The 24,988-nt window shown below is 35.9% G+C and overlaps 1 protein-coding gene across 5 annotated transcripts in view; it reads left to right on the top strand.

Moving 5' to 3' along the window:
* Nucleotides 1-24,988, top strand: part of LOC126760452 (uncharacterized) — a 45,614-nt gene that overhangs the window by 15,016 nt on the left and 5,610 nt on the right. For 3 of the 5 annotated variants that reach the window (XM_050476094.1, XM_050476091.1, XM_050476090.1), the window contains 2 exons: nt 14,604-15,899; nt 15,963-16,198. In XM_050476094.1, coding sequence (XP_050332051.1) covers nt 14,873-15,899; nt 15,963-16,198 — 1,263 coding nt within the window. In that variant the 5' untranslated portion in view covers nt 14,604-14,872. Of the gene's footprint in view, nt 1-14,580; nt 15,900-15,962; nt 16,199-24,988 lie in introns of those variants that run through there. The other 2 variants (XM_050476093.1, XM_050476092.1) reach the window with 2 other exon arrangements.

Below are 24,988 nucleotides of genomic sequence, written 5' to 3'. Positions count from 1 at the left end.
ACAAAGAGCAACCTGAAACGATTCAAGAGCTGCCATTTAATCCAGAAAAAGCTACGCTCGGTCACAACAAATGTAAAACTTGAAATCTGCCACCAAACCTTCCCATTCCAGTGCCAAAAAATTGAGAACCTTCATTAATAAGTACACTCTAATCTAACATAAAAAGAATTATAAATTTAGTACCAAAATTTATAACTGCATGTACATATGTATGGATATCTATTGTGTATCACATGTGCTCTTGTAAATATATTTTTCCATACATATCAACAAAAAATTTACTTCAGCCAAGCTTGAGAAATCCGTAGTCATTCGCTTTGGCGCCTTGAATAACACAAAAGCCGGTTATTTAGTCGCACCACGGACTTTGGGTGGGTGGCACATACTTTTATGAATTTAAGCCATAGGTGAGTGTGTTGATGATGACTCTTTGTAAACCCATTAATGCCAAGATTGCCAGCGCCGCGACTACAACTCCAACGATTTTACTATTATGGTATTAATGTATAAACAAACTTCTCTTTCAAGTCTTGTTTGTACATAAATCTGATAGGTGAATTAATAAACAAAACAAAAGTATCGCATTCCCAGCGGCAGTACAGTGGGGCGTTTATGGAAGGTGTTTAGTAAAAACTTCAAAAATCAAAAAAAAATTGAGAGACAAGGAGAGACACTTGAAAAGTTGAACAGTTGATTACGAAGAAATGATAAGGAAAAGGTATTTGGGAATCTCTAACATTAAGAGCTTTATATTTCTTGTGTGGGCCCTTCTAAATTGGCTATTAGTCTGCTAAGATAGGAGGTGATTTTCACCATTTACATAAGTCAAACCGTGTTTGCATCCGAAACATGACCTGATTCAGCTTTCTTCGGGCTTCCTCTGTGTCTCGGCTTGTGATTACTGTTGCCTTGTCATCCGGGTAGCCGATTAAATATGATTCGTCTGTCATTTCAAGTTTTTATACTCCATCAAATCTAATGTTCCACAGGTCTGGGCTTAAAATGGACCCAAGTGCAACACCTGACGCAACTTCAATTTGTCGTGATCCCTCTCTCGTCTGATACAGAAGTATTCGGTTACCAAGATAGCTCCGGGTTCAGCATATGTTTATATTTAGATGTATTTTTAATTCAAAATCCACCACTCTCCTGCCACTGTGCACCCCATCGGCCTGTCGCTTTGTTGTGGGAAGTGGCGTTGAAAATCCAAACAAAGCAGCCAACTGCTGTCACAATCACTAACATTTTTTATTTCACAAACGTATTTTACTACTTCATTTTTTGCGTGCAACTACTAAATTTGTTTGTTGTCCGTTTTGGCCAAAGCCAATTCGAGGTTGAATGCACACGGGCTGTCCGCTTGTGGTCGCGGTCTCGCCGGTCCATCATAAATGCTTGAATTGAACATAAAATTGAATTTTCGTGTAGGCGTTTATGTAGCATACAAGCACATTACGCATTGGACCAATATGGCAATGCAACAAAAAAATTAAAGAAATAGCAACAACAACTAAAAATAAAACTTTAAACAAGCAACACTGAAATCGGTTGGTGTTTTTTAAGTATTTAGCGGCGGTGTTGGAAACTTTTGTTCCTGTTTTCGAAATTGTTGTTCGAAATATTTAAAACTGACGTTCTTTTTAATAAAAAATTGGTAAATAATTGTAGTTTTTGTGATTTCGCTTCTGGATCTCATTGTTGAGCTTCAAAGAGAAGTTGACAATATAGTTTCAACTATATTTTTTTAATTATTATAGACGACTATAACTAAAATTTAAAAAATTAAAATACTTTTAGTCGTTAAAATTAAACAGTGTTGCCACATAACTAGATATTTACAATTAAAATTATTTCTATTAAGATTAAATTTTAGTATTAAATTTTCCTACATTTCGGGAGCCGATTACAATATATGTGAAGATATTTTGATACTTAATAAATTAAACAGGGTTGCCATATAAGCTCACATTAGTAGACATATTTTAAAATGGATGAAAATATTAAGACTTTTTTACTTCTAGCGGAATCTAGAATATATGAAGATATTTTCGCAATTAAAAATCAAATAGGGTTGCCATATTTCATATCTATTATTATTTCTATTAAAATTAAGTGCTAGTATTAAAATTTACTATTTTTGGGTGCCGAACACAATATTTCTGAAGGTATTTTGATATTTCAAAAATTAAGCAGGGTTGCCATATGTGCTTACATTATTAAAAATATTTTTAAATTTATAAGAATATTAAAACTTTTTTTCTAGCGGAATCTAGAGTCTATTAAGTATTTTCGAATTTCTAAAATTAAACCGGGTTGCCATATTTTTCATATTTCTGATAAAATATATTTTTTTCTCTGTTGAGTTTCAAAACTTCGGTTACAATAGATGAACAATTGTATTATAAAGTAAAAAATAAAAGCTGAGCAGTGTTGCCACACAACAATATGTTAACAATTAAAATTTTTCTATTAGTGTTAGAATAAAAACTACCTACATTTTGGCAGTCGATTACAAGATTTGTGAAGATATTTTGTTACTTATAAAATTAAACAGAGTTGCCATACTTATAATATATGTTTAAATTATTAAAAGTATTAAAAAATAGATAAGAATAATAATTATTTTTATTTCTTCTAGCGGAATCTAAATTCAATTTTATTAATTAAACAAGGTTGCCATTTATTTTTAAATTTGTAACTAAAATATTTTTTAATAAATTTTGTGAAAATATGAAAGTCCGTAAAATAATTTTTTTTTTAAATATCATTTATCTGGATTTTAATTACAATTTCTTGGCGCTTTTTTTGTCATAATGAATGTTAAGTTATTTTCGATTTTAAAAAAGTAAACGGGGTTGCCACATGTATATGTTTGCATTATTACAAAACAGATAAAAATAAAAATATTTTTCTTTTCCAGCGACATCTAAAACTTACTTTTCACTTTCAAAAATTATGATTACCATATTTTTTTAAATTTGTAATTAAAAATATTTTAAAACACAAAATAAAATAATTTTAAATAATTTTTTGTGAAAATATGAAAATCCGTGCAGTTTTTGAAGCCAATTATGTAATATGTGACATTATTTGTTATTTTGGAATTTTAAAAAGTAAACAGGGTTGCTAATCATTTTAACACTTGTAATATACATATAAACTCTTTTAGTACAATCATATCAGAATACTAAAATTTTTCAGTTTTAGGGCAGAAAATGTAAACTTATATGTATTTTCGGTAGGGTTGCAACAGAATTCACAAAAAAATATTTCTAATTAGAAAATGAATGTAAATACTACACGTTTGAGTGATTTTATACAAAAAACACAAAATTTTTTTAAAAAAGAAAAATAAAAACAAATTATTTAAGAGTACGAGTCTGTATTATAAAATGTTTTCTATGAAAGTCTGACTCTCCAAGATACATATAATGAAATAGTTTCAAACAGGTGCTGCTTTGAAAAATATATATACTATACAATATATCAGAATGTAACAGATTCTTGCTGGTGAACTATAGCTGAAACTACTTAACAAATCTGAAGGAAAAATTCAAAACTTTTCCGACACATACAGCTTTTTTCACTAATTCAGTAAATGATGGTGGTTTGACCCCACACCCCTTGACTACAACACAAGAAATCCCATGTGTAAGGAAATTTTTGCTATTATTTTCGGTTTTAGCAATCCAAATTTAGCAAGAAACAGCCTTTAACATCACAGTCGCAAAATAACTGTAAACTAGCACATATTCAGGAAAAATTACTGAATTAAGCCATAGATTTTTATATCCTACCCTTCAATAAAAAATCTGAGTTTTTGTGCTAAATGAGAGTTGTAAAATCTCTCTTGACGTAGACTATCTCTTGTAGATACCCTTGGTAATGTTGACACAGTTCTTGCTGTTACTACAGTATTTCCAGCACTGGCTGACTAAATCGGCCAAGCTGACCACTCGCAAACCGTTCCCACAACTGAAGGGTCTAAGTAATCGGAACGGACCCGGATTTTTATCCGTCCAAGAACTGTCAACTCAGCACTATTTCTCGAAACTACTTTAGTATTATTTTCTAAACCTATAACAACAGCCAGTCTCAATTTACAATCTAATGAAGATGTAGTGATTACACTTCTACTGACTTGTGACAGCTTAGGACTTAAGGCGTTGCCTTTTGTAGATGAAATGACAGCTGTTGAATCTCTTCAGGTTGCTCTTCGGCACAAATGCGGCAATTTTGCTTGTTTACATAGCAATTGAGCCAAAAATGGGCCTCATCGTTGAACAAAATTTGGCCCGAAAACGTCGGATCTTCTTGGAACTTTTCAAGACCCCCCAGGAAGGTTGAGCGGCTTCAGTTCTTGCACGAGCTGTATTTTGTACGCTTTCAATTTAAGATCTCGACGTAAAAGGCTATTGAAAAAAGTACCTTTACTTGGGTCACCCGTTAAAATCAGAATTTAATTTAAATTTAAAGAAATTTTGACAATCTATAGCTATAGCACTTAGCGCTCTCACCATCTTTTGCTCTCTCTCTCTCTCTCTCTCTCTCTCTTTCCTCCATCAGTAAACTTCCTTTGCACACTTAAATTACACATTTTAGCTCAGGAAACAGTTACGAAGTCAAAAATTTTCAAGTAGGTGGAAAGAAAAAATCACTGCCTGTGAAACCACGCTCAACTGTTGCTTTCTACTTGCGAAAATTAAAACGGTAAATCAAAGCTTATAAAAGCGCATTGTGAAATGAATGCATTAACCATAAATTATGACTGCCTTTGTATATAATACTATCGGGTGTGTGCAGCTCATGCCAAAAGCTGAAAATTTATTTCATGATTAACTTCCGCCGTGCACAAGCTAAGCTAAGCCTATAGTCTTAGCGCGATAGGCCGCACAAATCCGGCATTTGAACGCACAGCTGAGAATGCATATATACAAACATACATACAAGAGTATATACATACATATTTTTAGCTTTTATATAGCTACTTACAAGCGTTTATGTCTAAAGTCTCATGAAATTATAGGAAGTGTGCCCACACGCAGCCAAGTGCACATAAAGATGTACATACGCATATGTATATGTGCACGAGTCCGTCATAAGCGCCAAACGCGCGTTTGATGAAGTGGGAAGCGCTTGGCCCGTTAGCACTTGCAAGTGGTCAGTGTTTGTTGTGATTTTCCCATTGACTTTTGTGATCTTTCTTATTCACTTTTTATTATTTTTTCTTTGGCTTGAAGTGTTTTGTCATTCGGAGCCGTGTTTGGGCGTACACTTTTGCTGTTGCTTTTGCGTGGCCAAATAAAGCTCCATAATTGCATGCAAGTATTTATGTATGTGTTGGTGTGTGCGCACCGGTTGCCGAGGTCATTCAATTGCGTTGAAGATTTAAATTGCGGACATTAATTTGACCGCCCACAATTATTTTCAAATTTATGATAGACTTTTTAAAAAATTGCTCTTGAATATTTTGTGAGCGCCGCAGCCGCGAATGAATGGTCGAACTTTTTTGGTAGTTACAAGTTGCCGTCTTAAATGAATGTCAACATTTCCTGAAAAAGTCAAGAGCTAAACTAATACTTAGTAAAAATACACACTTGTGATTAGAGTTTGGTGAAATGGCGCAATGAAAACCGCAAAGAATAAAGCAAAATAGTTTTGGACAATTTTTTTAAGAAAAAGTGTGAAATTTAATTTTTTTAAGAAAATTTTATTACAAATAGTTTGAAATTAATTTTTTTAAGTTCATGCACTTATTGACAACGAAAAATGATAACAAAAAATGCATTAAAAAAAATTATTTTTATTGCCTAAACATTGATTACAGATAATATTTGACTCGTATGAACCTGATTTCTAGCTGACCGACACAAATTCATTCTCACAATCTAGGTCAGGTGAAGCAATTTTTTTTTCAAAAATAGTGTGCTCCACTTTTTGAAAGCATGATGATTTCAAAACAATACCACTGAATTTAAAATTTTCTGTTTTTTGGAAAGGTTTTCTCGTGTCTTAGATCTATAATACTGGAATTTGTTTTTGAATTGATTAGAACACACAATTTCATAATTTCTACTTCAAAATATTGACATTCCTCTTGATTAATCTCCTTTATTATTCGAGAATTTGTTTTTGCTGTACAAGAGAACGCCAAATGGAATCAACAAGGAAATCTAAGTCTTTTATAGCTCGACTCTGCCCGACCTCCTTGAGGAGGATTGTTATCTCGTCGCGTTGTGGTGGCTCAGTAAGTACAATGATCATGAGAACAAGCCTTGTGGTAGTTTAGCAAGTACAAAGCCTCCCAAGTCGATAAGGTGGAAGGTGAGTACCGAAGCTAAAATAATCCACATAACACAATACTTTTGCGAGGGAGGTCGTAGCGTTTGTTCACATGACAGAGGCAGCTACAGCAGGTGTCTGGCTTGCCGTTCCCGAGTCAGTTGGGCCTTAGCAACCGGAACGGACCGGATTTTAAGCCGTCCAAAGACCGTCAACCCGGCACTATATCTCCAAATTACATCAGGATTTTTTTCTGCTTTAAAACAGCGACAACAGGGTCTGATTCGCGTTAAAAAAAATGTATATTTTCATGGCAGGTTCGAAGGCTAAGTTAGCAGCCTTACTAACGAACTAGGAAACCTGAGCTAGTCCCAAATTACTGAAACCAATATTGATCTTACACTCCAACCGGAGTTAAATGAATACATTTCCTGCTTTGCTCTGGCTATTCCAATGACAGTTCTTGCCAACGCCGCCACTATTTTTAATTCACTGTGCTATGTTAAATCCGTTCCCACTGCCCCTTTTAGTCATTCTTTAGGTTGCCTGCGCTTGACGTGAATTTTAACAGACTCTGTGGCACCACTATTGATAAGTCCTCCAGTGTGTCATACCGTGAGGACCCCAGATGCTCACGGCGTAGTCTTGCCTATGCGGGCCAAGTGCACAAGAGATGCTCCATCGTTTCCCTGGTGCCGTGGTCTAGACGTTTCCTGCAGTCTTCTCGATCTATCAGCCTCATTCTGCGGGTGTGTGTTGCCACCAGGCAGTAACCAGTTAGTATTCCGATCATGTTCCTACAGTCATTTCTATCGGGTGCCAATAGGAATTTTGTGTACTTAAAATTTTCCGTTTTTCACATGACTTTTACAGTTTTGCACCCTGGTAGCTCGTTGCAGCGTGGTTCCGTAGACATTGTCGTACAGACATTGCATGAGTTTCCCAATGTTGATCACATTTTCGGATGTTGGTCGTATACCATTCTTGGAAATCTCGTCCACTATTTCATTCCCCTCGATGCTTTTGTGGCCTGCGAAGTTTTCAGCAAAGAGCTCTATAGGTGGCAAGTTTAGTACGAGTTCAAGAGCCGCAGTTAAAGTTGTTCTTAAAGCTCCCGTTATGTACAGCGCAGCGAACCTCTGAACTCTTTCCATTGGCTTTCGTTGGTGTATTTCAATACGATTGTCCGCCATACTACTGCATCGTAGAGTATCCTAATAATAGCTATGTAGCACCAGTGCATGAGAGAGAGAGAGCCCCCTGGTGTTGCCGAGTATCTACTTACACGCATGTAAAGCATTGCCAGCTTTTCTCAATCTGTCTTCAACGTTGTGCTTCCACAACAAGACTACCCCAGGGTACTTGGAGCGGTCCTTGAGAGAGAATTGTGGCCCATTTATAGAAGGTAGCAGCCATAGAGAAACACAAGCTATACAAGCAGATCCGTTTTCTTCGATTTCAACCCCAGACCCGATTGCAGTACCCAATTCTGGACTGTATTGAGGGTGGTGATCATAATACTGCTAATTGTATGAAGACACCTACCCATTACTAAGATGGTAATGTTGTCCGCATATGCCTCTATTTTAGGGACTTTGCCGTCCAAGTTCTCTAGCATTTTATATACCACTACTGTCTATAGAAGAGCACTATACCTTGCGGAGTACCTCTATAGACTTCCTTGGTAATATTAACTACTCAAGTTAATTTTAAAAATTCTTTTTAGAAAAACGACGCTTAAAATAACTTGATGGAACTGATTGGAGCGATCGGGTTTACTTTTGAAGGCTGTAACTCAAAAACTATTTGAGATATCGTTTCAAAATTTTCGTATGTTACTTTTGAATGTATAACCAATTGTTCTCTAATTTTATAAAAGCTTTACCCCATAATATACATATAATAAAGAACAATATTATGTGTAAGCATCTGTCTCTGCCGCTCTCTGTTTTGATCTATAAATCAGCTTTGACTGTCCTCAAGGTTCATACATACCTCGCAATATGCTCAAACGTAACGTGATCGCAACTACCTATATCTAACTGAAATACTATATCTCTTCTAACAGGAGAATGCTCTTCTTTCTTTCTAATATTTTGTAGAATGAGACTTTTTTAAACTCATAAGCACATTTTTCAGAAAGTCGAAATAAATTTATTGAATTAGAGCGTGCAGCACATAATGCTTGGGATATTATTATTATTTTTGTATACATTTAAAAAAACACTAATCTCTGGCCATCTGTTCAAACAAACAAATGGTATTTGTAATTAAAATATTTTTGTAAAACGTTGAAAAGAATAGCTTGCAGACAGCATAACTTTCACCAAGCACATTGGCGGCCGCCAGACAGACGTAAATTCAAGGCCCAAGTTCAAAAACAGAGGCATTCATGGCGAGCATAAACAAAATAAATTTCCTGAATGTTCTTCAATATATATATGAGCCTACATTAGGGTGTTCTTGGTAGAAAATTTTTTTAATTTTGTGGATATATATTTTATATATAGGAAGTATTTATATAATTTTTCAGTGTAATGAAAAAATGTATTGGAACTTTCTAGTCTTGCAACGAAACTAAATATTTTTGGCTGAAAAACTGCAGGAGACAAATGGGTAACCTTAATGTTAAATTATTTTCGTTAATCCCGAATAAAGTTCTAAAAAAATATTTTCAATGTCATTACTAAAAGGAAATAATTTATTGATAGGCTTGTTTGTCTATTTCGTGACTAACTAATATGTAAAGAATGTATCTAATATACTAAGTATATTTGAGCAGCATGAAAGGAATTTCAACCCACGGACTCCAATATCTGAGCCCACTTGCCTACGCTTTGGCTACAAGCACGTGTCTATTTGAAATTCAGTGAAAAAAATCAATCACAATCGATCATTAAGCATTCTCGCTTATTATCTGCTTGCATAACAACAAAAAAAAGTTCGCAAAAAAAAATGTTAAAATTGAATAAATAAAAGTAATTAAAGTCGTGTGACCAATTATCGCACTTTAAGGTGATTTTCTATATCGGCGTACGCTTAAAATAATTCTCAAGTGTGATTCACGCACTCAAATCAAATATTGAAATAAGTATATAAAAAGGCTTTAAGGTCAGCAAGTTCATTCGAAAGCATTCACACTGGTGAGCAGCCTCTAGCTAGCCGCTTGAATGCGCATTTCTACTCAAACAGCGCTAAAGATAAATTTCTATTTACATTTTCCTCTAATTTTCAGCATTTAGCATTATCGTTCTTTTTTCTGAGCTTACAAATGGCAACAGTTTTGTGCCACTTAATTTTAGCACAATAAACAACAACATTTGTTTGCCACTTTTCGGTGCGTTCGCCAAGTGGCCTGTAGGAACAGCGAGGCGTAAAAAATTTTACAGTTATTTTGACAAGCAATATTACAAGCGATCTTAAGCGAGTTTTTGTAACAAAGGCAGGGTCTTTGAGTTAAAAAAAATATCTACCACTTTGTTCATTTTTTTACGGTTAAACGTCGTACTTCCCTTTTACTAGAGCGTTTTTGTTTTCTGGATTTATAAACAATGAAGATGATTCATAATATACCCCTCTTGAGCTATTGTGTTGATTACAGCAACCCTTCAACTTTTCGATACCATTTTTGTAGTATGATTGCTCTTCTGTTTCGAAATAGGTGTCAGTTTCGATGATTCCCTTTTCAATCGACGAAAATTTCTTTCCAGCGAGCATTCTTTTGAGATCTGAGAACAGGAAATAGTCGCTGGGAGCCAGATCTGGAGAATACGTTGGATGCGGAGACAACGCGGAACCCAATTCATGGACTTACCATGGCTTTAACTGCTTTTAACACGGTGAATTGTCTTGATAAAACATCACTTTCTTTTTCTTCAAATGTTCCTTCCTTTTTCAACGATTTCCTTCTGGAAACGGTCTAATAACGCTATACTCTCCTTTCATCTTCAAGATAGATAATAAAAATCATTCTATGCGTATCCCAAAATACAGACGCCATAACCTATTCAACCGACTGTTGCGTTTTTCCACGCTTTCGAGAGGGTTCGTCGTGTACAGTCCACTCGTCTGACTATCGATTGAACTTCGGAGTGAAATGATGGAGTCACGTTTTATCCATTGTCACACATCGATGCGAAGCCTCGGATTGATTATTCTTTAACATCTCCAAACATTGGTCCGAATCATCAACTTTTTCTTGTTTTTAGTCAAAAGTGAGCTCACGCGACACCCATTTTATACGGAGGAGCTTCCTCATAACCAAATATTGGTGAATGAACATATATATCTTATGTTCAGTTGATATCTTTGTAGTGCCTGCTGTCTCGAACAACTTCACTTTACGGTCATCCAAAATTATATTGTGGACTTTTCTGATGTTTTCATCGGTAACAACCTCTTTTAGGCATCCACTGAATTACCATCTTTGGTGCTCATTTCATCACATCTAAACTTAGCATACCAATCTTTGAAGATTGATTTTCATGGGGAAATGCCAGGAGATTCGTCATCAAGTTGAGTTTTTACTTCACTGTCTTTTTTCCATTCAAAAAGCAATGCTTTATCAACTCGCGAAATTCTCTTTCATTCATTTATTCACAAGAACGAAAGTTGCTTCACTCAAAATGATATAATTCACAAAGTAATGATCCGACAGCTGTCAAATTTATACACGCGCCTTTTGAAGGTTAGGTCTAACTAAAAATCGTACTTATTTTTTCTATCAGACTGGCCCGATTGACCTGTTATTTCTCTTTCACTGAACCTCTTTTTCAACGAACCTTCTTTTTACAGAAAATTTACTTTGGGAAAAGTATCGGAAAAAATGTAAAACAATATGTCCATTTTCCAGCAACAACTACTTCCTTTACACCTCTCAATCTCTACAGGGTCATTTCATAACCACAAGTGAATGGGCATTCACTTACATCGCCATACAATATGTCTATATATACTTATACACCTTATAGGTATATATGTACGTATGTATTTACACATTGAGTGCCTTCGTTTGGCGCTATCATAGATTCTGTGATTCTGTGGTAAACAATTAGATAATGTTTACAAATTCGTTGGCAGCGAAAGAAACGCGCGCCAATCTGTCGGCCTGATGCAGTCTTTGTTGGGTGTAATGGTATTGACAAAGGCGCAAGCCACAAATATATAATTTGTTTATGTAAAAAATATACTTTTTTTTGCTGCTACAGCTTTCCGCCGGAATTAATTAAAAATCATATAAATTATTGGCTTTGTTGGTGTAAGCTGATTTTTTAATAAAAATCAAGTTCGTTTTTCGACAAACTGGATCTGGAACATTTCTGGCACGTATTACATGGGGGCGATATACATACATAGTCGTATAATATTCTACATAGTACATGTGTTTGTGTGCACGTTCACTTGTAATTTTTGTGTGCAACATGCTGGAAACATTTTGTGTGTTCCAAATAATTAATTGAAATTTTTGAAATTCGAAATCATAAATACTTTCTCGCATACAAATTTAGACTGTTTCAATTATTTGTTGATGTTGGAATGTGTGTCAGGAAAATTTACATATAATTTTATTAACATTCCACCAAATGAACCAAAAATATGTATATGAGTAAATTAAAGTTTGTGCCAATTCTGAAATTTTAATGGAGAATTTTTTTTTAAAGTTCAGTATAGTCTTCAAAAACTTTGAAAACGCTCTCTGCAACTTAAAGCATTGAATTTTGGATTCTTATTTCATATCGTGTATATACATATTTGAATTAAAAATATGTTTCTTTATTGACCTTTGATTACTCATACGACATGTTGACTCTTTGAACCAGAAGTTTTGACAAATAAATCCAAATGGAATCAACCAAATATTAAAGATTTTGATGTTAATTTTATCAGCCATTCAGAGTTCTAAACCGGAACCCGGAAATTGACTTTAACAACTGTTTCGAGGATTGGAAAAAACGTTGGCACAAGTGTATAAGAGCCAAGGGAGATTACTTTTAGGAGGACGACATAGATTTTGAAGAATAAATGAAGAATTTTAAAATTATGAACAAAGTCTTCGCATTTTTGGTTCATGGTAGTATGTCACTGCATTTTTCGGACATCATCAGGGGCAGGGGTTGAATTAACCACATAGTAGTAAAAGGGGTTTATAGAAAGAAAATACTTCTTAATAGTTGGTAAAAAACTCAGTTAAAATGAAGTGAATGACTGAAATTTCAAACCATTTAATAAATCTTAAATACATACAATTTCACTCGTTTTCCGTATTTTGTTTGAAATCTAAGCTCTATGCTTCTAAAATGTAGTAGGATGAGCATCTGATCAAATTTGACCCGGACTGACAAAAAAGTAACACGTAATCTCGTAGAAGAGTTTGAAATCTAAGCTCTATGCTTCTAAAATGTAGTAGGATAAGCATCTGATCAAATTTGACCCGGAAAAAAGTAATACGTAATCTCGTAGAAGAGCGAAGACACTTGTTTCGTGTTTGTCTAAAAATTTAGTCACAAGCATGCTAAAAAAGAACAGCGCAATATCGTTGTAAAAAATGCAACGCTGCCATATGTAAATCCGGTGATTTTTGACGAATTGCTTCACGTAGACACCTCAAAACGAGCAATTAAAGCAATATTCCTCATTGACCGTGTGATCGTGTGGAAAAACCAATAGCATTACGGTGATGCTTGATCAACTTTGTCGTGTTTTTTTCGGTTGGTCTCGGTTTCGGAGCACTATTCGTTAAATAGGATAGGATAGGATTCGATGTCATATTCACAAACTCTCATCTCATCACCAGTAATTATACATTTATTTGTAGGGTTCTCAAGTACGTTGTCACGCAGCTATATTTTGATATCTACTCAACGTCGTTTTTGCTCAAGATATAGGTATTTTGGTCCAGGTCTAGTTTTGGTATACCCAAAACTTTAACTAAACTGGGTTGAGTCGATTCATCAGAGATGAAACGAAACACAAAGATTTTCAAACACTGATTCTTTAACTTTTTCGATAGTTCAATTTCGTCAGTGTAAAAGAGCAGTCCGACTCATAGTTGATCAGATGACATATCATGCCTAATCTATACATTCTAAAACAATTACATATTGGAATTCATAGTCGCGAACTATCCATCAGCTGCAGTTATAGGATATGTCTGCCATAGAGGTAGCTGTACATCTACTGCTCCGTAGCGCTGTATGTAATGACTATCCATTTCGATAGTATGGAAGAAATATTAGCCTGGAGTTCGCAGACAGTGCGCTCAAAACTAGTGAAGAAAAGTTCAGACTCCTTATCAATAGCATCGATTCATTATATGATTACACTGGTTTGGTTGCCTCGTATTTCAGTAAGGCTATTGAACTTACTAAGTCAGGTACTTGTGTCACAATAACTGCGGAATGGCAACGGATAAGAGCTCCGTTGGCTTCTTGTGGTTCACTAGTGAACTGTTGGGTCTAAGCTCAGCAAGTGTTGATCAACTATCAGCAGCTATGCAGTCGCAGGACCCTTCTGACCCAGGTTAAATAGTAAAGTAGGTGTAGTGTGCTTTTGGCCTTCAGCAAAATTCACCTTTCAGGGGTTATAGGAGTTCTAACTGGTCATCGTCCGATTGAGATTTTAAATCTTGCCCGATGCCAGCTGTATCAGCGGTTTTAGAGACGATGGGATAGATTCATCTCCACAGTTCCTTCTCGAATATCCCGCTTTCGCTAGATCAAGGTAAATAATTTCGGATGTCATACTTTTAGACATACATATGTAAAAGTGAAATAGAAATAATGCACCTGAGCAGATTTACGATAGATTCAGGAAATTTAGCCGATAGCTGATATTCAACCACAGATTTTTTTTTCGTCTGGATTCACAAAACAATCTAAGTGTGATCCCATGCCATGCTGAGGGATCAACCAACTAACCTCACCCAATCTAAACAATTATAGAAAATTAGAAGTTCAGCAAATCTAACTGTTCCATGAACATTTTAATGGATTATAACTTTTTCTGAGAACCACCCTAATGTATGTTTTCTATAAGAAGGAACACCCTAATGTTGACATTTTGTCACAGTTATATGGTTTAATAAATTATAATTACACAATCGAGGCGTAAATAATTTGGGCTCATGCCATTAAGTCAAATAATTTGTCGATAAAAAAATATATATATTTACTACTTTATATACCGCTTAGTATGAATGTGGAAGCGTGCTGGAGACCTCATGTTACGGTGCTTTTCACAAACCAATTTTAATATTTGCTATAATTCATATTGCGCTAAAAAATATAATCAGTTTAATAGCTTTGAGTTATTTCCCATTTCAGTGTTAACACACACACACCAACACAAACACATACAACTGGAGTGAAAAACATATGTACGGACAATTGCTTTGGGCTTCATAGCTCAGTGCGCGGTAATGAGCTGAGTTAATTAGTAGCTTACATATAAAATTCATACCTGAACACCAACACTCACACAGGCACACACATATGAATTAATAGCTGAGAGAAGAAGAAGAGACAAATAATATACGGAGTTTAATGAGAAACTGACAAAACGGGCCGATACGAGTCGATACAGTCGCGACATTATGGAAGTGTATGACGACAGGCCGGTGAGTGTCTACGACAATTTGAAAACGACGCCGAACAGCATACACACAAGCACACCGAAAGCCGTGAAGAGAGGCAACAACACAGTGCCGTCACCAGCCGCATCGCCATTGCCAACACGCAGAGCAACAGCAGCAGCAGCAGCAACAACAACGGGCGGAACCACCGCAGCGAATAGAGCAACTAGCTCACCCATTTACGCCGATATTGCATTCAAGTTTAATGACAACAACCAACAACTAACAAATCAGCAGTCACAACAACCACACCAACGGCAGCAGCAACAACAACAACAAACGCTTCCGCGCTTGACTCAGCAATACGTGCAGCAGTCGGCCGCACTACCGGTGGCGTCAAACTTCACTGACCAAGCACCAACAACAACAGCAACAACACAAAATTTTGCAACGAACACAACGCTGCCAACACAGAATAGCAACAACAGCACTAACAACTACACTAACAGCAGTAATCAGCGGTTAATACAAGCGAACGCGTCGATTACATTGCCAGCCCCGACTCCGGCGCCCGCTTCTGCACTAGCTGCCGCTCCAGCGCCAATCAAAGCTATTGCCACAGCAACGCCAGCAGCCATGTCAACAACGACAGCGGCGTCTACGGTGGCAGCGCCTAGGAATGCAAGTCCGGCACAGCGGCCGCTTAGTCAACACTCGCAATCGGAACTATACGAAGCCAGTCAGAGTATAGCTGCGGTGAAAGCCGCATTAAATGATGCTAAATCGAAATTTTTCGGCTTAAACGGTTACGCTCAAGATCATCCACACAACAACACGTACAGTGCTAATGAATCTCGGCCGCTGCAGCAAAGAGCCGCCGCCGCGCCACGCCTACTCATCGACAATCAATATCCAAAAGTACAAATCGTGACAACAGCCCCCACACCGCCGCCAAAGAGTCAACCCAAGTATCAGAATATACCGGAGAATAGCGCCATATTCCGCAATAACGTCGAGACGCCACCCGAGTTGCCGCCGAAGCCACCAGGTGAGTTAATGCGTGCCATAAAATTTTATGTTCAACTATTTAACGCCGTTTAATTATTACTAGTGGACGCTGTGGCGGTGCCGTCCAGAATGGCTGCCACAACTCTGCCCACACAAACCGATGGCGCCGTGTCTACAACACCCAACTCAGCTGCGTTCTCAACTAGCTCAAGGCAATCGAACACGCCGTCGCCATCGCCATCAGCACCATCAGATGCGGCCAAGGTATCGTTGTCATCGTCACATGCAGCCTACAAGCAAATACCGCTAAATGATATTGACACTACGCAGCCATCACAAGTGAGTAAAAGAAACCATGTAGGTCTGCATTGATATATGATGTGTCTAATTATGGTTAGGAGCTCAGTTTAGGGTGTAAGCTTAAAGCGACAGTAATGATAAGCGGGAGACTTTTTGAAATCTACACGTTCTAATCTTAAATATAACCTTGTCTCTGTCAACTGTCATATTCTGTAAAATGTTTTGCTGGTTAAGTTGTGTGGATTTTATAGTTGACAGCCAAATTCGATACAAATTTAAAGCAGTTAAGGCTATGTGACTACGTTACATTATTTATTTCAATACAGCCTTGTATCGCATTATCTTGTTAAACACTGTAAAGATCTACTTATTTATTTTTGATCAAGTATTTGACGCCCTCAGGCTGTCCAAAACGACTTACGAAAAGTCACAAATTATCTGAAAAATCCCTAATAATTAGATGATGACAAAACCTATTCGAAAATATTTAGGTCTCATCCAGAGTGATGACTATCAACTCAGATAGTAGGAGGCGACATTGGCTTTGAGATCGCTGGCCGTACGCTAAAGACTAGTGAAGGGACCTTTATCTGTGGCATCGAATTATTTCATAATTAGAATGGTTTTCGTACTTAACAAGTCAGGCGCCAGCTGCAGACTGGGAACGGGTGGAGACTCTGATGGCTTCTTGCGGTTCACTGCTGGGTGGTTGGGCCTGAGGTGAGCTCAGTTGGCAAATGCTCATTTGAACGTTGCTTCGGGCTCAGCTAAAATCGCTAGCAGTCTAGTGAGTTATTCTCGCTCTCAGCAAAGTTCATATTCCAATGCTTGGAGGAGTTTTAACAAGCAAGCAGGTTGATCAGATTATATCAATAGTCCATTCTCTAATGTTCCGCCTTTGTCAGTTCAAAGCTTAAACATATATGTAGCTCAGATTTCATTCCTTTAGACATCCAGCTGTAATGGAAAGAAAGCACCAAATAGATATATGATGGGTTCAAAACGCTTTGTCGTGAGTTAATATCCAACTGCAGGAACTTTTGTCTGGCTTCATAATGGACTTTACAGAACAGTGTATGTTATTTTGGGGTCTAATCCAAATTGTCTGCTCAGTAATCCAAACCTAAGCTAACTTCGTAGGTTCGAATTCGAATTCGAATCAAATCACACATCAGTTCTATTTATTCGCCACAAATCCGCTCGTTATTTTTGAGTTTAACTCATTTGTTAAATGTTTACTTGTGAACAAAGTTATGTAGTAAATTTAATATTAGAGACTATGCTGAAATATAATTTAAGAAGTTTGCTATCTCTCTATGTTATACATTGTGACAAGAAATTATAAATAAAACTCAAAATATTTAACTATTCATCAATATTTATTTTGCCGCTTTCAAAGTAATCCCCATCAGATGTAATCCACTTATGACAACGATTTTTCCAGTGCTCGAAACATTTTTCATAAGCACTTTTTGGGATGGCCTTCAGCTCCTTCAAAAAGATTTTGTTTTATCTCTTCGATCGCCTGAAAAAGGGTTCCACGGAGCGGCAATTTCAGTTTGGGGAACAAGAAAAAGAGAAAAAACACACCGATCCAAATTCGAAGAATACGGTGGTTGATAGATGACATTCATTGCGTTTGGTCACAATCGCGGCTCGATGCGATGTTGCATTATCATCGTTTTAAATCCATGAAATGTTCTTCAACAATTCCGACCTTTTTCGAGGGATATTCTCATGCAAACGCCTTAATATGCCTAAATAGAACTCCTTACTGACCGTCTGTCTCTCCGGAACAATTCACGATGTACCAAACCACGAATATCGAAAAAAATTAGAGCATCACCTTGATTTTTGAGCGACTTTGGCGTGGTTTTTTGGTTTCGGATCGTTTTTCAATCTCCATTCCCATAATTGTTAACTTAATTGCATGTCAAACTCACAAACCCATGTCTCACCGGTAGTTATTATGCTCTCCATGAATATGAGATCGGAATCCGCACAATCAAGCAGGTTCAAAGTGACATGATTACGGTACTCTTTTTGATAAAAAATCAGCTTTGTCGGGCCGAGTCAAGCAAGAGCGCGTTTCATACCAAAAATATACACAAAAATCTTTCAAAAGTACTCTCGAGAGATCTCGAACTCTCTTACCATCTCTCTAACATTTGCCTGACGATTTTTCAGCACCATATCCTCCTCTTTTGAAATATTTTCATCAGGAGGTCGAAGGTGATACAGAACGAGGCATGTTTTAAACGATCTGTCGACCGTCTTTGAAGACTTTGTACCACTCGAAGACCTGTGTTTTTGATAAAACTGAATCACCATATGCCTTTTCCAACATTTTTTATTACAAATTGTTTTTTTCGAAATTTTTTTCCATTGTAAAAATCGCAACAACCTTTTGAAGTGTAGCGACTTAAATAGCTGCTGTAAACAAACTGGTTGATAGATATACTGATATACATTTTTATACCCTGAACAGGGTATATTAAGTTTGTCACGAAGTTTGTAACACCCAGAATGAAGCATCGGAGACCCTATAAAGTATATATATATAAATGATTAGTATGTTGAGCTGAGTCGATTTAGCCATGTCCGTCTGTATATATACGAACTAGTTAGTCCCTCAGTTTTTAAGATATCGTTTTGAAATTTTGCAAACGTCATTTTCTCTGCAAGAGGCTGCTCATTTGTCGGAACTGCCGATATCGGACCACTATAACATATAGCTGCCATACAAACCGAACGATCGGAATCATGGGCTTGTATGGAAAACTTTTGCATTTCACAAGATATATTCACGAAATTTGGTAAAGATTATTTTCTAAGGCAACAATGTAATCTCCAAAGAAATTGTTCAGATCGGTTAACTATAGCATATAGTTGCCATACAAACTGAATGATCGGAATCAAATGTTTGTATGGAAAACTTTGGTATTTGACGTGGTATCTTCACGAAATTTGACATGGATTACTGCTTAAGATAATAATATAATCTCCGAAAAAATTGTTCAGATCGGATTACTATAGCATATAGCTTCCATACAAACTGAACACATAGTTACTAAAAGAAATGCACCTGTGAAGGGTATATTAGCTTCGGTGCAGCCGAAGTTAACGTTTTTTCTTGTTTTGAAATATCATTTACCTGGGGAACTTAATTTCAATTTCCATGTGCTTTTTTGGCACAATGTATACATAAATCAAACTAAATAATTGTACTCTACACTATACATATCTATAAATTGTTATTATTAAGTATTAATAATTGTGGAAAATATATTAACTCAATCACGAAATTATTCTATTTCAACGAGTTTTTTAACAGACGCTAAGTAAATTCACACATTATTCACACTTTAATTGAATAAAAACATTAATTTGTATATACTATACATATACTGGGTATAATGTATGCTAACAAGTACAATTTAAATAATTATTATTAAAAATAAAAATATTCACATTATTTTATAAGATATATTTAGATACATGTATGAATATGAAAATACTGAGATTGGTTATTTATTTTGGTGATCTAAGTATAGAAAAGAGAATATTGAACAATTATATTAAGTCCGATTCTTATAAGGAAATTATGAAAAATAATTCACCTCTGATTCTTGTATCTAAAATTTTTTACCATACAACATTTTCCTTATAATGAGTTTTTCAAATTCTTTATTCCATTCGATGCCATTATATTTGGAACTCGATTTCTCTGGCATGGCCACCACGGTTCGACGGTTTTCAAGCATAAATCGGCCGATATTGCTGCAATTTCACCTTAAAATATTCGTAGGAAGTTTGTCAATCGTCGCTGGCATAGACCATAGACTTGACATAGCCCCACCGGACCATTTCGTGAGATAACACGTTCACTAAACTTGGTTTTTAATAAATCAATTGTGACATTCGCTGTGTTGCTTATGTCGCCGTCCTATTGAAACCACATATTTTAAAAGTCCATATCATTCAATTCGGTTCAAAAATATTCGATTATCATTAAGCGTAGAGATTCCCATTCATATGGTGATTCGTGGAGAACGTGTGGATTGCTGCCTCACCAATAACGCACTTTTTGCTTATTGACGAAGCCATTCAACCAGAAATGAGCCTCATTGCTGAATATGATTTTTCGATGAAATTCCGGATCATTTCCAAGTTGTTACTCAGCCCAATTCACGAACATACGGCGATTGTGGTGGTCAAGCGGCTTCAGTTCTTGTATCAATTTGATTTTGTAAGGATGTAGGCCAAGATCTTTTCGCAACGATTGAGGCCGACGTGTGAGAGACTGATTTGGGTCTTCCTCAATTGATGCGCTAGCGGCAGCAATATTCTCGACACTACGGGCACTTGTTTGTCTCACTGGCACAGGAACATATTGTGCTCAGCCTGTGTATTAAAAATTTTCCACTAGACGCTCAATTGTTGATCTGACAGGACGATTAAGATAACTATAAATTTGAATAATTTCGACTCGTTGTTGGATCGTATATCTTTCCATGATGAAATGGCAAACCTTACTGAAGAGAGATGTGAAAAGAGCGGGGAAAAATATGACGTCGTTTGCTGCCCCCATCTGTCTACTTTTGTAGCGTCTTTATTGGAAACCCCGTAATGATGGGTCAATAAATCTGATTTATGTGTAATAAAATTGCATACTTTTATTGATCGTTATTTTCAACGAACAGTATGTCTTTGTCAATGATTTTCCCCATAGCAACATCTAATTTGGGTGGTAGTTCCACGACAATTACACTCCTCGAAAAATATCGTCTCATCGTTCGTTCTAAAATTGCTTTAATTAACCGAAGGCATTCTTGGAATTTAACCACAAAAATTTGATAAAAAATTTTAAATATTCCAAAAATATTTGTGGTTTAACTAAATTATTGTGAGGAAATACATTCGTAAGCAGCAACAACAGTAAGCAATATTAACTTATAGCACACTTTAAGGCGCCCTGTTAACAGTAGAAATAAAAACGATGAGAAAGAGAAGTAGCCGTAGTACTTCAATAGTCTCCAATTTTTAAGTTGTTTGTACAATTTATTGCATATTGAAAAATATTTTTCATTGTCATTATTTGAAATAATAAATAATAATAATATGTTAATGTCTCAAATTCTGTAGCTTGAGATCAGGCGTTTTCTTTTCATCAGCAAACCAAAGGTTGTTTGTGACTTAACAGAGTTATTTTTAATAACAAACAAATATACTGATATATAGTATTATAATATCACTAAGCTAAGTATCTTCATTGAAAATTGTTACAACAACAAATGCAATACATGTTTTGACATGATTTTCTTGTAACAAACAACAATTGTTCTTTTTTGTGCGTGCTTTGTGTCAGCGCTGTTATCACTTCGCGTATCTTACACTCGCATTCAAGGTCAACTAACTCATTAACAGCTGTGAAGATCAGCTGTAGGCCACCAACAACACTAACACAAATACCTGTGACCGCTGCAACAACAATGAAATGGCAAATCGATAACAATTACTGCTTGACAAATGTAAACAAAACTACACTATCTTTTTGTACAAATAATACACACAAACTTATATATACATATATACTATATATGAATGTAGTATATACATACAAGTATATATAAATAAGTATATTTGTATACAGTCACTATTCGTAAACAACTTAAATCTTAAAACTTACTATAAAAGGTCCTTGCTTTTCTCAGAATAATATTAGTAGCATTTGAACCGCGATTTCAACATCAACAAATCTGAATTCGAAACCAAGGAAAATGGAAAAAATAAGCGCTTTCTTTAATTGTTTACTACAAATTTCGCTGGCATCGTTTATTGTAAATTTTTACATGCAAATATCAATCGTGCTGCAGAGATTTCGTTTACTTCGTATAAAGATTTACTTGGCTGAGCTCCCACAACGTGATCAAATACTGGAATTAAGCACGAGTGAGTTTAAACGTTTCGATAGTTTACCGTTACGTACAGCCCCGATAATAACAACGTCTTACTTTGAAACGCCTAAAAGCAGATATCCACTAATGAGACTGCAACATGAAGTATGTAAATTTCGTGGACGCGATTGCCAACATTACAGAGGAGTTCGCAGACGACTTGAATTGTAGACATGTGAATTATATAGTAAAAATAATACCGAACTGGAATTTTATGTTTGCAATTCAAATGTTTTTACAAAAAATATATTTAAGTTAATATTTGTAAATTATTTTAGTTGTAAAAAATATATTTTTATAGTTAAGCAAATATATTTAAGACTTCAGATAAAGCAGTTATGAGTGATTTTGGTAATGGTTTCTAAATGAAACAAAAGTCCAAAATATTTATTATGAAAATGTATCTATAGAACTTTATCAAAAACAAACTATAACACAAACAAAAAATTTAAATATATACATAGATATAAGTTCCTGAAAAATCTCGAAACAGTTCCAATTCTTGAAAATAAACGTAAGACTGCTAACGACTAAATTCATAGAATTTGGCTTGTCAAAACAAAAAACTAATCCTCCATTTCGAGGTTCCCTTAGTTTTTTAACGAAAAAGCACAGAAACTTTAAATTTAATCGGGAATGTTTATTATCATTCGAAAGAACCTTATTTGACATTTAATTTTTGAAGATTATCTCTTTGAAATGTTGGCCGCGGTTATGTCTCAGATGGTTCATCCGTTGAGTTGAGTCCAATTTTCGATGACTCGTTCGAGCAATTGAATCCACGCGTGATGTTTTGCTCTAAGGCAGGAATTGAAGCGGGATTGTCGGCATAGACTTTAGACTTTACATATCTCCACATTGTCAAATCACATGATCTTGGTGACTAATGGATCCGCCCAAAATCGCTCTCAATAAATCCATTGATTGATGTGATTTATAGGAAGTGACGTCGTCTTGATGAAACCAAATTTGGCCGAGTTCACGAGCTTCAATTTTAGGCATAAAATAGTCAGTTATCATTTCGCGATAACGTTCAACATTGAGGGTTACGTTCTCACCGGCATCATTTTTGAAGAAATATATACCGATGATTCCACCGGCCCACAAACCATACCAAACCGTTATTTTCCTGTATGAAAAGGCAGCTCTTGAATCTCTTCATGTTGCCCTTCGTCGCAAATGCGCCAATTTTGCTTGTTGGCATACTCATTGAGCCAGAAATAGTCCTCATCGCTGAACAAAATTTGGGTTGAAAACATCTGGTTTTCTTAGAACTTTTCAAGATCTCATAAACAGAAGCGATATTGCTTGGGAAAGTCGAGCGGTTTTAGTTTTTGCACAAGCTGTATTTTGTAAGCTTTCAATTTTGGATATCGACGTAAAATGCGCCGAGTCGTTCCGTACGTCAGTCCGAGTTGGAGCCGAATCGACTCTTCACGGTCTTCGTGTACACTCCCAGCTACGGCTGCTATATTTTCTTCACTGCGTGCTGGAAGTGGTCTATTCGGTCGAATATTAGTCAGTAATGAATACTGGGTCTCAAGAATTGTAATGGTGTTGCGAATAGTATGCTCAATAGGCCGATTATGTCGACCATACGTTGAGCGAAGTAAGTCTTTCCATGATGAAATGCCAAACAATACTGAACAAAAATAAGAATACAGCTTGACACAGCTCACGCGTGATCTTTCCAAAAAAGCTATTGAAAAGAGTTCCTCTACTTGGAACACCAATTCCTTTCTTTGTGAGCTGAGGTATTTCTGCCTTACTCTTCTTTTTCTGCGATCATTATGGTTGTTTCCATCACAATAAGCCGCGTAACTTGAATCGAGTCGATTTAATTTTCTACGAAAAACTTCAACTGAGCTACCACACAATATTAATTTTCAATTCACTGAGCTCTTTCAGAATTGATTTTTCAGACTTTCAGAATTCGGAAATTTTACTTTTGCTCAATCTGTCAATTGAAAGATGCACAAACTGGTCAAACACGCTTTCCTTATTCGACCTTTAAATCACCGAACCCGTCTTTGGCACCTGAAGAATCAATCCCTTGGAGTGATCGCTTAAAGTCGAGCTGAGCGTAAAGAGGTTGAATATGAGAAAAATATTTCACAGCTTGATATTTCATAGAACCGTATATAAAATTCCAACAACACCGTTGGACGAAAACAAAGATGACAATAATGAATGAATAAACTCTCGAAACCCCTCTATACTACTGAATGTTGATCAATGGAATGAATTAACACTCGAAACCACGCTGCCCTACTAAATCCTGAGCATTGGCTTTGAGTTCACTACTTTGTTCGACTTTCAGAGTTCATTCTAATAGTAGTTGGAGGAAGACAAACTGCTTTTCACGCAGTCTAAATTTTTGATCGTTGATTTTAAATTTAGGATTCTTAGGCGAGGCATTTTTCTCACATTACTAATCCCTATTTAGTTAATATAATTTAATATGTTTTTTGTTTATACTTTTTCCAACCTAGTTGTTCAATAACTTGCGGTATTCCTATAATAATAGTGTTTCAAGAGCTGGAATATACTCTAGCATCCATTGCGTGACTGACCGTTCATCATTAGAAACTTTTCAATGATTTTTTTCATAATAAAAAAGGACTCATCTGTCCCATTTTTTGTCATAATATTCTATATCATTTTATTCCAAGGTTGAGTAAGATCAAATAAGTGAAATATTATTCTGATTCTCTCTAATGATATTTTCTTCGACGTGACTCACCTGTCTCGCTCTTTTCAATGATTTTTCTCACCAGGGACTCATCTGTGTCGCTACATTCTAGGGTGATCCAAATAAGTGAATAGGTAATGGGTATCATTTCGAGTACTTTTTCAGTTATAAAATGCAAAT

This window comes from Bactrocera neohumeralis, chromosome 5 (genome assembly GCF_024586455.1).
Source record: "Bactrocera neohumeralis isolate Rockhampton chromosome 5, APGP_CSIRO_Bneo_wtdbg2-racon-allhic-juicebox.fasta_v2, whole genome shotgun sequence".
Lineage (NCBI taxonomy): Eukaryota > Metazoa > Arthropoda > Insecta > Diptera > Tephritidae > Bactrocera > Bactrocera neohumeralis.
The sequence above is the reverse complement of the archived record's forward strand: the minus strand, read 5'-3'. Positions and strand labels throughout refer to the sequence as shown.